Source organism: Macrotis lagotis, chromosome X (genome assembly GCF_037893015.1).
Source record: "Macrotis lagotis isolate mMagLag1 chromosome X, bilby.v1.9.chrom.fasta, whole genome shotgun sequence".
Lineage (NCBI taxonomy): Eukaryota > Metazoa > Chordata > Mammalia > Peramelemorphia > Peramelidae > Macrotis > Macrotis lagotis.
This window is the reverse complement of record NC_133666.1, coordinates 641,517,562-641,530,892: the sequence shown is the minus strand read 5'-3', so window position 1 is coordinate 641,530,892 and position 13,331 is coordinate 641,517,562. Positions and strand designations below refer to the sequence as shown.

Sequence of the window (13,331 nt, the reverse complement as noted above, 5' to 3'; positions counted from 1 at the left end):
TTGTCACTGAACCTGAATAGAGGGTTTTTTTGCATTAAAAGATAACTTTAGGCATGATGCAAAATAAGATGTATAATTAGATAATCTGATTTCTAATTGAAGGAAAATTAGGTCTTTTTTTATCAGAGGCAGAAAAGCAGGTATAATTCCCTGAAATTAGGGAAAAAGTGTCCTACCCTTACCAAGTGTCTATATTCAATCAAAGGAACATGGAAGGGGAGGCTAGGTGGATAGTGGATAGAACACCAGCCCTGGAATCAGGAGTACCTGAGTTCAAATCTGGCTTCAGACACTTAATAATTACCTAGCTGTATGACCTTAGGCAAGCCACTTAACCCCATTTGCCTTGCAAAAACCTTAAAAAAAAGAAACATAGAAACACTAACTGACCAGCAGATATAGAGTTAGTTTTCAGATAACACAGATGGATTTCTTTAGATGTATAATGGTGAGAAAATTCCATATATATATATATATATATATATATATATATATATTTATATTTTTAATGAGGCTGGGTTTCTGACCAGCCTATCTTATGTCCTTAGCTAAGGGTGCCTGAGCTATAGGTAAAGGTCATCCCACTTCCCAGCTGGGTTAAACAATGCAATAAAGTTTTCTGATAATTCCCATAATTGCTTAACTTTTTTTTCACAAAACAGAAATTGGACTAAACCCACATTTGAATTGAGATGGAACTGAGCTAGATCCAGAATTGAGTCATAAGGTGGCATCAATATGGTTCCCTCAATACTCATAATTCCCTCAGTATAAAAGCACTAGAACCAGGAATCAAGAGGAACAGATTGACTTAATGTGATATTAGAGGAGACTCATTGAAAATCTTCTCCCACAGCATTAAGGTCATTGTCTGACACACAGATACCAAAACTCAGGAAGATATATAACTAGAGAGTGAATCCTGGTTTCCTAGGGATGATCATCCTCAGGGCTCCTTTCATGTCCTTGTTCCTTAGGCTATAGATGAAAGGGTTCAGCATGGGGGTGACCACAGTGTACATCACAGCTGCTACTGTGTCCTCTTGGTCTATATGGGTGGATGTGGGGCTGAAATATATCCCAATAATTGTACCATAGAAGAGGCAGACCACAGTGAGGTGGGATCCACAGGTGGAGAAAGCTTTCTGCTTCCCAGTTGTAGTTGAGATCTTCAGTATAGCTATGAAAATGTGCATGTATGAGATCAGTATTCCAATGAAAGGGAGAAATGTTGTCAGTCCTCCTACTGTGTAGAGCATCAAGTCATTGAAGAAGGTATCTGAGCAAGCCAACTTCAACAGGGCCCTGGGGTCACAGAAGAAATGAGGGATTTCATTGTGGCCACAGAATGAAACTTGAGTGAGAGAGACAGTGTGTATCAGGGCATTTCCACAAGCCCAAAACCAAGGCATGACTATTAGAAAAGTACAGACCCTCGGAGTTATGATTGTTCTATAGTGTAGTGGGGAACAAATAGCCACATACCGGTCATAAGCCATGCTGACGAGAAGGATACTATCAATCCCCCCAAACCAACTTAAAAAGAACAATTGTGTCACACACTCAATATAAGAGATGGTTCTGTTTTTGGTTATGTGATTGTTCAGCATCTTGGGAATGGTGGTGGAGGTGAAGCAGATGTCAACCAGGGATAGGTTACTGAGAAAGAAGTACATGGGGGAGTGGAGGCAAGGGTCAGAACTAATAGCCAGTATGATGAGTGAGTTCCCCAGCACTGTGATCAGGTACATAAGGAGGAACAGGAAGAACAGGATCCTTTGCTGCTCTGGCTCATCTGAAAGACCCAGGAGTATGAACACTGAAACTCCAGATTGATTTCCCTTTTCCATGTCTGTTTGAAAGCAAATATTGACAGAATGAATTAAGAATTCTAAGCAACCCATTCTGGATTGATTTGAAAGGTTTTCATGTAAAATAAGTAAAAACAGAATTAGAAGAGAAACAGGAGTTTAGGAAAATATGAAATGTCACTTTTCATAGCCTGAAAGCTAAAAAAATAAAAAAGAAATTGGTAGCAATATATGTAAGACAAGGGCTATCCTCCAATTGATGCAGTATTAAACTTAAACAGTTTTCAGAAGAATGGTAAGTCATCAATGGTGACATGAAAAATATTCTCTAAGTTAATGAAAGGAATAGTTAAGCAAATGAGATAAACTCCAAACTCCTAAAAATGGACAAAAATGAGCAAAAGAGGCATGGTCAATGCTGGAGAGTCTGTGGAAAAAGTGGTGTGTGGAAGCATTTTTATTAGGGATGTGAAATGAACCACATGTGTTTGTTTTCAATTTGGAGTAGTGCAAATAAAGAACATCAGGAAAAATTGATATTATGAAGAGTTTTAAATGCCAAACAAAGGAGTATGCAAGTATTGCTGGCTATAATAGGAAACCATTGGAGTTCCTTGAGCAGGGAATGTCATGGTCAGATTTACACTCCACAATAATCTCCTTGGTGAGAAGAGGGCAGATACCAGCAGCCATGGATTGTGTATGGCATCAACTTATCATTTTTTCTCTATTCAAAGCCAAGATCCAATCTGGAGGAACTAAGCTCAGATGTGACTGTGATTAAAGACAAAAGGCATCTATTTATAATTTCTTAAAAAGTTGTTCTGGGGGTGGAGCCAAGATGGTGACAGGAGCAGATCCTCTCTTAAGTGCTCTCCCTTTCTAATATTTTAAAACATAAAATAAGGACTCTAACTAAATTTTTGAGAGACCGAACCCACAGAGGGATACAGTGAGGCAATTCTTCAGCCCAAGGTAACCTGGAAAATAGTGGAAAGGCTCCACTCCATGGGGTTAGAGGGGCTGCCTGCCAGAGCAAAGGAAATTCAGCCTCCTGGAGGCAGCCCCAGGGCTCCTGGGAGCTGTGTCTCATGGAAGTGGGGGGGCAGTTTCCTGACCTACACCCCAGGGAGCACTGGACACAACTTGGAAGATCAGCGGGGGACCTCAGCCAGAGCAAGTGTGTGAAGCCCAGCCCTCAGGGCACTCAACTAGCAGTGTGGTCACAGCAGCCCAGATCCAGGAAAGGAAAGCAGGTGGAGTTGGTAAGCATTACCCTCAGGCAACTCATCCTTGAGTACTCAGCTTAGGTAGGGGAGTAGAGAGAGACTTCTGAGGTCTGTCATCTGTACCTGGAACAGGATCCTGGGGCTCTGACCACATTCAGATACTGATCACAGCCTAGGTCACCCATAGAACAGCAGGCACCCCCCCCACCTCAGCCTTATGGCAGAGGGGTGCGCTTGTGGTCATTCACAGACCAGGAGGGAAGACAGAACTTCACACATGGAGATCCTTGTGTGTGTGTGTGGGTGTCCCAATAATACTCAAAAACTCAGGAAACACCCCCGAACCAGGCACAGGCTTGGATAATGCGTAAACAGAGAAAAAAGAAGAACACTATTGAGAAATACATTATCTATGATCCCAAGAAGGATCAAAATACTCAATCTGAAGATGAGGAAGTACAAGCTCCTGCATCTAAAGACTCCAAGAAAAATGGAAATTGTGCTAAGGCTATGACAGAGCTCAGAAAAGATTTTGAAAATCAAGTGAGGGAGAGAGAAGAAAAAAATGGAAAAAAATGAGAGAGAAGCAGGAAAAACATGAAAAAGAACTCAGCAGCTTAGTCAGGGAGATCAAAAAAAAATGCTGAAGAAAATAACATGTTAAAATCCAGCATAGGTCAAATGGATAAACAGTTCAAAAAGTTATTGAGGAGAAGAATTCTTTAAAAAGCAGAATTGGCCAGATGGAAAAAGAAATAAGAAAGTTCTCCGAGGAAAATAAATGTTTCAGATGTAGAATGGAACTGAGGGAAGCTTCTGACTTTAGGAGAAATCAAGACACAATACTTCAAAACCAAAAGAAAGAAAAATTAGAAGAAAATGTGGAACATCTCATTGAAAAAACAACTGATCTGGAAAACAGATTCAGAAAAGATAATTTAAAAATTATTCAGTTACCTGAGTGTCATAATTAGGAAAAGAGCCTTGACTTCATTTTTAAAGAATTCCTACAGGAAAATTGCCTGATATCCTAGAAGCAGAGTACAAAATAGAAATTGAGAGAATCCACCAATCTCCCCCAGAAAGAGATCCCAAAAAAAAACAAACCCCAGGAATATTATAGCCAAGTTCCAGAACTCCCAAGTCAAAGAGAAAATATTACAAACAGCCAGAAGGACACAATTCAAATATTGTGGAGCTGCAGTCAGGATCACATAGGACTTAGCAGCAACTACATTAAGGGCTCATAGGGCTTGGAATATAATATTCCAGAAGGCAAAAGAGCTCAGAATGCAACTGAGAATCAACTACCCAGCAAAACTGAACATCTTCTTCCAGGGGAAAAAAGATGGACTTTCAATGAACCAGGGGAATTTCAAATGTTCCTGTTGGAATGGCCAGAGCTGAACAGAAAGTTTGATCTTCAAATACAGAACTCAGATGAAGTAAAGAGGGTGGAGGAGAAGGGTAAAATATGAGGGACTTAATGATGATGAACCACATGTATTCCTGTATAGAAAAATGATACTGAGAATACTCATATGAACCTTCTCATTTAATAGAGCAGATAGAAGGAGCTTTTATAGATGAAACACAGGAGAGAGCTGAATTTGAAGATATAATATAGTATAAAAATGGAGTCAATGGCTAAAAGGGAAATATAATGGGAGTAAGAGAAAGGAGAGGTGGAATAGGCTAAGATATTTCATATAATAAGATTTTTCTTATTACAATGATATGGAAGAGGGGGAAGGCAAGGGGGAATGAGGGAACCTTTGCTCTCATCAGAGGTGACTAGGAGAGGAACAGCAGCATATATATTCAATGGGGTATAGACATCTAGAGTAAGAAGGAGAGAAGTGGGACAGGGGGAAGGGGGGGATGTGAGTGATGGAGGAGAGGGTGGACCATGGGGGGAGAGTGGTCAGATATAACACATTTTCTTTTTTACTTCTTGCAAGGGGCTGGGATTGGATGGCCTGTCCAGGACCATAGGGCTGGGTGGTATGTGGGCTCGGGGCCTCTTGGCCCCAGGGCCAGAGATCTGTTTGCCGTGCCACTCAGCTGCCCTACAGCACATTTAGGAAGAGGGACAGAGTGAAAGGAGAGAGAAAATATAGTATATGGTAGTGGGAAAGTACGAATGGAAGGAGTTGCGATCAGCAATGGCAACGGTGGAAAATATGGAAGTAGCTATTTTGATGGACTTATCATAAAGAATGTGATCACCCGCGACAGAGCTGGAGGTGTTGGAACACAGACTGAAGTATATTTGTCATTATTATTTTTTGGGGGGGGGTTGCAGGGAAAATGGGGCTGGGTGGCCTGCCTGGGGCCGCACAGCTGGGTAATTGTTGGGTGTCTGAGGTCGAATTTGAACCTGGGTGCTCTTGGCTCCAGGGCTTGTGCTCTGTCTGCTGTACTACCTGGCTGCCCCTACTACTATTATTATTGCTGTTATTGTTGTTGTTGTTGTTGTTGTTATTATTATTATTATTTTTAATTTTGTTTTGTTTTGTTGGTTTTTTGCAGGGCAATGGGGTTGGTGTGGCTTGCCCAGGGTCACACAGCTGGGTGATTGTTGGGTGTCTGGGGCTGAATTTAGGCTCGGGTTCCCCTGGCTCCAGGGCCGGTGCTCTGTCTGCTGCACCACCTAGCTGCCCCTGTTATTATTATTATTATTATTATTATTTTTAATTTTTAATTTTAATTTTTTTCTCTTTACTTTATTGCTCATGTGGTTCTATTTTGGGGGGGTGTGGAGAGGGTATTATGTTTACTCTTAAAAAGGAATATTTTAGTAATGCATAAAAATCATTGTACAAAAATAAGAATAAATAAATTAAAATTCAAAGTCAAAAAAGAAGTTGTCCTGAGGGCTCATTTATGTAAAATTTGGGTACACAAAATGCTGGGCTTTCAATACATTCTCTGATAGTTCCAAAATGGGAAAGCTTCAATTATAGAAATGAAGATTTTAAGATTCATATATTTCTGTTGAGATAGACAAAAAGGTACATTGTTTGAATAAATTGAAAATATTTCACTGGGATTTGGTTGTTGGAGGTGCAGCATCTTTGATTTTTAAAAGATCTGTTCAAAAGACAGCAATAAGGGAAGGGAATGGAGATCTAATACAAATGTATACCCTGGTTCCAAAAGTCTTTTGTCAGGAATGTTGGAATTTAAAATGAGTTGAGCATAGTGAAATCAACCAATAATAAACAAGACTTTTCAATGTCTTTTTTGAAGAGAAAATCAAAAGAAGGGATGGGGTGGCTCACCAGGGTAGTTGGAATGAAGAAAATGAAAGATAGCAAGATGGAAGGACTAATGAAATCTTATCTGATTTATTCTTTCTCTGACAATTGCATAATCTTTAGACAAGGAATTGGTTCTGTAGACTAGAACAGACATCGTTAAAATAATTCTAAGTCAAGAAAAGTGAAGGGATGATAAGGGAGCATAGTTAATTCCCTAGTGAAGAGGCTTTGATGAACTATGTCCAAAAGTTCTGAAATTCCTCAAGGATATGATTATTGCACTTTGATATTAATTTTTGAGAGAATGTGGAGAATGGGAGAGATGCCACAAGACTGAATAAAGAAAAATATTATTCTGATTGTCAAATAAAAGAAGATAGATTTTGAATGGTAACAAATCTTTCCTTGACTTGTTTCCTCAATAAATTTTTACATGTGATTAATGGGACAGTTTTTTAATATCCTGCAATAGCTTTAGTTGGCATAAGTTCATGAGCACTTAGATCAAACTAAACTCTTTTAATTTTTTAATTTATGATAGTATGAGAATCATGTCTCAGATACAAACTCAGTGCACCTAGATTTTAGAAAAGTATTCAAAACTCTCTCTTGCTATCATAGTGAACACCAACGAGAGATGTTGACAAGAAGACAGCAATGTTATGGTCTAGTTTTGGATGCAGTGAACTCCCAATCACTGGAGTTTTCAAAGTGGAAGTGACTTAGTAAATTTTATCTTTTTTAGATTTCCTCTTTCAGAGGTTTTGAAATCTTGATTCTGTCATCAACTTATATATTATTCTCTAAAATGTTTTGTCATCTCCTAAACTGATAAGCACGTCTTCTATGATTTCATAGAAACCATTGATAAAAATGTTGAGCAGACAACAAATAAAGATAGAACTTTTTTTTTTACAAGTATGTTGTAGAGGGGATTCCTACTGAGAGATAGATTAGACTAAATGATCTTTTGGGGAATTTTCCTTTCTCTGGGCTTCCAAGAGTAATCTGCAAAACAATAGAGGGAAGAACCTAGATTTTGCATGATTACTACTTGAATGGACATTGCAGAAGAGGTTCCAGCCTTAGAAAAGGGTTGGGTTAAGAATTTTAATGTCTCTCATATCTCTGAGTTGCTTCAACAATATCATAATTATCTTGACCATAACTGACTTCAATTCAGGGCTTAACATCCTGATGTTCTGTGAAATAAGTTGTAAAATATCTTATTATCTTTGGTCCTCATGGTTAATATATTTTATAGGTGTTATCTCCATTTTTAATAATGAGGAAAGTGATACTAGGAGCTAAAAATATTTTCTCTCTAAAATAAGGTTTCTTAATATTTCTCATATCTTGATCTTTTTTCATCTTTAGCACTAAGATGAATCCGATGATCCTTCTCAGAAAAAATTATTAAATAGATCAAATAAATAAAGTGCTAAATTTCAGTTAGAGATTAGTGAAATCACATAAAGATGTGATTTCCCCCCCACCATTCAAGTTTACAGCTTCCTTTGAATCTATATATGGATTCCTAGTTCATAACCCCTCTATAAACACCTTACAGATTTGTCCTCATTTTCCATTCACACACATATCACACACTATGCTGGTTCAGACTCAAATCACTTCTCCCAGGACTATTGCAGTATCTTCCTAATTAGTATCTCTACCTGTATTCTTTCCCCTCTCTAATCCATTTTCCCCAAAGTTGCCAAACAATTATTCTCAAAATGCTCATTGGTTCATCTTACTTTCCTCAATCACTTCCTATTTTCACCAAGATGGCAGAGTCCCCCATTCCTGGGGAAATTATATAGGGGAAGATTCTAAGGAAATATTTGAGATAATATTGTCCTGATTACCCCCTTCACTAACAGCTGCCTCTGTAAAAGTGTGTTAGCCTTGGATACATGGACAATAATTTTGTGATAATTTGAATTTAGTCTTAGCAGTTCAAAGTCCAGCACTCTATTCTTTATACTATTTCAACAGTCATCAGGCCCTTAGAGTTGGAATAGTGGTACTTCTTCATTGATTCCCCCAAAGCAATAGACATGAGACATTTAAGTATTAGATTTACTGGAAATGTGTTGGGAAAGGGAGCAGGGCCAGAATAATACTAAATAAAAATTTGAAAATATCAGTTTTCATGATTCTTCCCTAAAATTGTATTCTTCTCTAAACATTCAGATTTGGAAAACAGAGGTTAATATTGTGTAATGGAAAGAGCATGAGCATATTATTTAGGAGACTTGGGCTCCAAACCCACAACTCCCATTTATGGACTATGTCATCTAGATGATTTCCTTTTTGCATCTGATATTTGAGATGTTTTAACAAATTGGTCTTTAAGATCCTTTCAGTGTCTGATATTCTATTATATAAGTCCCTATTCAATTTTGATATTTCAACTCTAGAATAGTTAGGTTCTAAAATTCTTTCAATCTCATTAGACATTAGGGTTCTTTGTGCTGTGCCCTTCTATCTATTTTTTCTTTAATTGGTGGTCTCATTTGGTATCCCAGTCTTTATTTTTAGATTCCCTTCAGCCGTAACCTATGCCTCCTATTTCTGTTCTTTGGTCTAAAGCCTCCCAAACGTAAATCTTTTGATCTTTGATACAATCTTATTGCAGAATCTTTCACCTCATTGCTTGAACTAATATAACTAAATTCCTGACAAGTTGTATTCCATCCATTGGTCTTTTGGTGGCCTAGCCAGGTCCTGATCTCCTATGTATCCTGCAGATTCTGAATAGGGATGGCAATGGTTACATTACCACTTTTCTTCTATGCTGAACTCCTTTCCTTTTACCAGGATAATAGAGGGGCAAGTTAAATCTAACATTTTGGTTCTTTTAGAAAGTATCACATTTATTCACAAAGGAAATTAACAGCAAAGCACACAAATTTTTTTTCACATTTCAATATCATATTTACTGACCTTAATGCTCTTCCTCACATATGTGATCTTCCATATCCTTTCTTTGGGCACATCTAGGTGGTGCAGTGAATAAAATGCTGGTGTTAGGGAGACTCATCTTCTTGAATTCAAATCTTTCCTTAGGCACCTACTAATTTTGTGAACCTGGGCAAGTCATATAACCCTTACTTTCTTCCCTTGTAAAAGAACTGGAGAAGGAAATGCTAAACCATTCCAGTGTCTCTGCTGATAAAATCCAAAATGGGATCATGGAGAATTAGACTTGACTGAAAAACAACAACAATACTAGCCCCATCACAGAAACATCCTTTGTGACTTTGCCCTGACTGTATCCCCGGCTTGGAATGCTCTAGTTCCTTCCTCTTTCTCTTTGGAATCCTTGGTTTTCTTTCAAACTCAGCTCAACCCACTTTTTAGATACAGCCTTTCTTGATGTTCCCACCAGGACTTATTCTACTCTCTCCTAAATACTGTCTGATCAATTTGTGTTTATTCTTTGTATTCTTATATAATAATATACTGTAGGCATCTTTTATGTTTATGTTTATATCTGTATTACTTAGCACATAATGCCTGGCATACCTTAACTTTTTAATAAATGCTGATTACTTCTATGTTGTCTTATATTTTGAACATTCTGTACTCTATGTTCTAAGTCTCCATCTAGTATTTGAGTGGTCCACTGGAGAGAGGAGTGGATTTGGAGTCAGGAAGATCTGCCTTTAAATCTAGCCTCCAATACTTACAGACTGACTGACCCTGGGCAAGTCCCTTGACCTCTGATTGTCTCTGTTACTTCAATTATAAAATAGGGGAAATAACAGTGCTTCTCTTGAAGAGTTGTTATGAGGATCAAAGGAGATATTATTTGTGAAGTGAAGTGCCAGTACAGTGCTGGCACATTGGAGAGTTATATAAATAATTATTCCCTTCCCTCCCCATCTTATGCTAACATTTGAAAATTTCTATGCTAGAGTCTTACCCAAATCTGACATTCTGTTTTCTAGCTCTTTGTATTTCTGATGTTCTAGGTTTTAAATTCTCTTTGATATTAAACATATATTCCTTAAAATGAAAATCTTGATTTCTTTTTATTCTAATTGTCTTCTAAGTCCTTTTCCAGTCTGATATTCTATGCTCTATGGACCCTTCTAGTTGTCCTCTTCTCTATTCTCAAGTCCCTTTTTAGGACTAAATGTCTATGATTTTATGACACTTGGTCACATCACTACTTTGTGTGAGATTTCTCCCTTGAAATCAAAAGAAAGTTCTTCGTTTAGACTGTTTACTTGGTTGCTTGATGTGCAGCTTTTGTTCTGCTTCCAAGTGACTCAACTGATTACCTGGTATTCTAACAGCTGAAAGTTTCAGTCAGGGGGCTATCTCAAGTCTTGGAGAGGCTTTGGATTAGCTAGAGTGTATGAAAACAGGATTCAGTTGTGGATTCAAGGAGGATATACGAGGATCATTATAGGTGCTTTTACTGGAAGTCCTGATACCCTATAATTCCCTTAGCTCCTTGTTAGAGACAAACAATTAGTAATTGTCCATTGTCTATGCCAGTCCCTTAGTTCTGAGGCTCATTTGAGGGAAGAAATTGGCTCAAGTTCAATAAATTTTCACAACACTGTTGTGTTAGAAATATTGAGACCATCATGTTGAAAAATGCCATTTCACATCCAGAGCAAGAATATGGAGTCTGAATGAAAATCGAAGAATATTATTTTCACTTTTTCGTTTTTGTTTCATTTTTCTTTGGCTTTTCCCTTTTATTATATTCTTTCACAACATTATTAATATGGAAATATATTTATATCATTATCCATTTATAATCTATATCAGATTGCTTCTTGTTTTAAAAGAAGGGGGCTGAGGGGGGTAGAAATTTGTAACTCAAAATTCTATAAAAACATGAATGGTGAAAACTATCTTTACATGTAATTGAAATACTAAAATACTATTTCCAAAAAAATAAAATTACATTTTCTCTATATTTCTGTTTTTTCTACAGAAGAAACATTAGATTTCAGAGGATAGAACATAATCATTGAGTAAGGAATGTTTCATGGCTTATCTTCCATACTAGTGCATTCTTTGTAACTCCTTTCATTTTCTGTGTAGTATTAGTTTTCTTTTGGTTCATTCCTTTAGCAACTCTAAGCAGGTGGGCCAGTCAGGTTTGTCTATCCTCTATGGATCCCATGGACCTCTTGTACTTATAGTTTTTCAGAAGATAGAAATGGTTCCTTTTCCCATAGGACTAGATCTCCATCTTTAGAATTCATGGCATTCTTTCTGGACTTAAAATATAGCTCTTTACAATGAATGTCTCTTTTCTTTTTTTTACAATTTCTGTGACTCCTGAGTTCAAATGCACACATTTTTCAGTGATGGGGTAGTATCTAGGGGAAACAATGTCTTCTGGGATCTCTCTCCCCAGTTTTGGTTTGACATATTTGCTTTCTCTTTATGATTCATAGGCTCTATGTTTCACCAGAAACATGAAGGCTGAGTTAATAACCTATCTGCAGAATTCTGCTTTTGTCTTATGAACAGATGCTGTTCTGGTTGTGCTATCTTTCTTGTGTTGTTTTGCTTTTGTTCAATCACATCCAATGATCATCAAACTAGATCTATTAAGTAAATACTTGGTTAAAAACACAAGTAATGCTTAAATATTCAGTGATAAATTCCTTTTTTGACACTTTCATAGTTTTTCTTATAACAAATGGATTGACTTTTGCACAGTGGTACAAAAGCAATGGTAGAAAAACCTGTTAAATCTTAGCATGAATCAAGGCAGTGACACTAGACTATATATCAGAGGTTATGATATTCTTCACCTTAATGCACTTCTAGACAAAAAGGGAGTTTTATTTAATAATGTCCCTGATGAAGCAATGCAAATTTTTAACTTTATTAAATATTGATTCTTGAGTTCACATTTTTAAAAAATTCTATATGATAAAATGAGAAGTATGCATCGTGTATGTTTGCTACCTGTACAAGTATGAGGACTCTCGTGGGAGGAAAAAAAAAACCACTTGTGCCATTGGTTGAGGTGTTAGCAGAATAAGACTCTTTTCTTATGGATACTATATATCAGGTCATCTATAGTGACCTGAAAGAATGACTTGATAGCCCAACTCTGGTTATATAGACTTGGGTATTAGATATTTTCTAGAAAGAAATGAACTATATTTGTCATTCAAAGAAGTTAGAAAGAGCAATGAATTGAGTCAGGAAAAGTCAGGAAGACGTGATTTCAAATCTAGTCTCAATCCCTTCTTGGCTATGTGACCCTGGGTGAGTCATTCAACTTATTTCAATTTCCTTGCTTGTAAAATGGGGATAATAATAACACATGCCTTTTAAGGTTGCTGTGAAGATCAAATGAAGTAATATTTCTAAAGATAGTAGTTATGTGGTCCAATAGAATGCTGGATTTGAAGTCATGAAGACTTACCTTTTTAAGTTCAAATCTGACCATAGACATTTGATAGTTATGTGATCTCGGGTAAGCCACTTAACTCTGTTTGCCTTAATTGTCTCATTTTTAAAATTTGATTTTGAGAATGAAATGGCAAACCACTTCAATATCTTTGCTGAGAAAACTCTAGATAGGGTCATGAAGAGTTAGACACTAGTGAAACAACAGAATTTGTAAAGATCTTAGCATGATGCCTGGTAAGCACATGATAGGCTTTATAGAAATATTATTATTGTTATTATTATTACTACTACTAATAATAATATCTGTTGTCAATTATAAAATTAAAATTTCAAATGAAAATTAGACTTGTAAAACTTGCATATATTGTTACCTTGACAGATCTGTAATACTTAAGAAGACATTTCTAATGTGATTGGTGATGATATGATGAATGAGATATTGTTATGTCTAATGAAATGTTATCAAGAAATGTGACAAGTCTACTTCATTTATTTCAAAAAATGTCATGGGGTAGCTAGGTGGCACAGTGGATAAAGCACTGGCCCTGGAGTCAGGAGTACCTGGGTTCAAATCTGGTCTCAGACACTGAGTAATTACCTAGCTGTGTGGCCTTGGGCAAGCCACT

At 37.0% G+C, this 13,331-nt stretch overlaps 1 protein-coding gene across 1 annotated transcript; it reads right to left on the bottom strand.

Annotated features, from left to right (window-relative positions):
- Positions 1 to 908: 908 nt before the first annotated feature.
- LOC141497493 (olfactory receptor 1f45-like) lies at positions 909 to 1,850 on the bottom strand. The gene has a single exon (XM_074200146.1). The coding sequence runs from the start codon at positions 1,848 to 1,850 to the stop codon at positions 909 to 911; it is 942 nt and encodes a 313-aa protein (XP_074056247.1).
- Between the last annotated feature and the right edge of the window lie 11,481 nt (positions 1,851 to 13,331).

Excerpts from the sequence above, each read along its gene's own strand:
- LOC141497493 (XM_074200146.1), bottom strand. The coding sequence starts at position 1,850 with ATGGAAAAGGGAAATCAATCTGGAGTTTCAGTGTTCATACTCCTGGGT.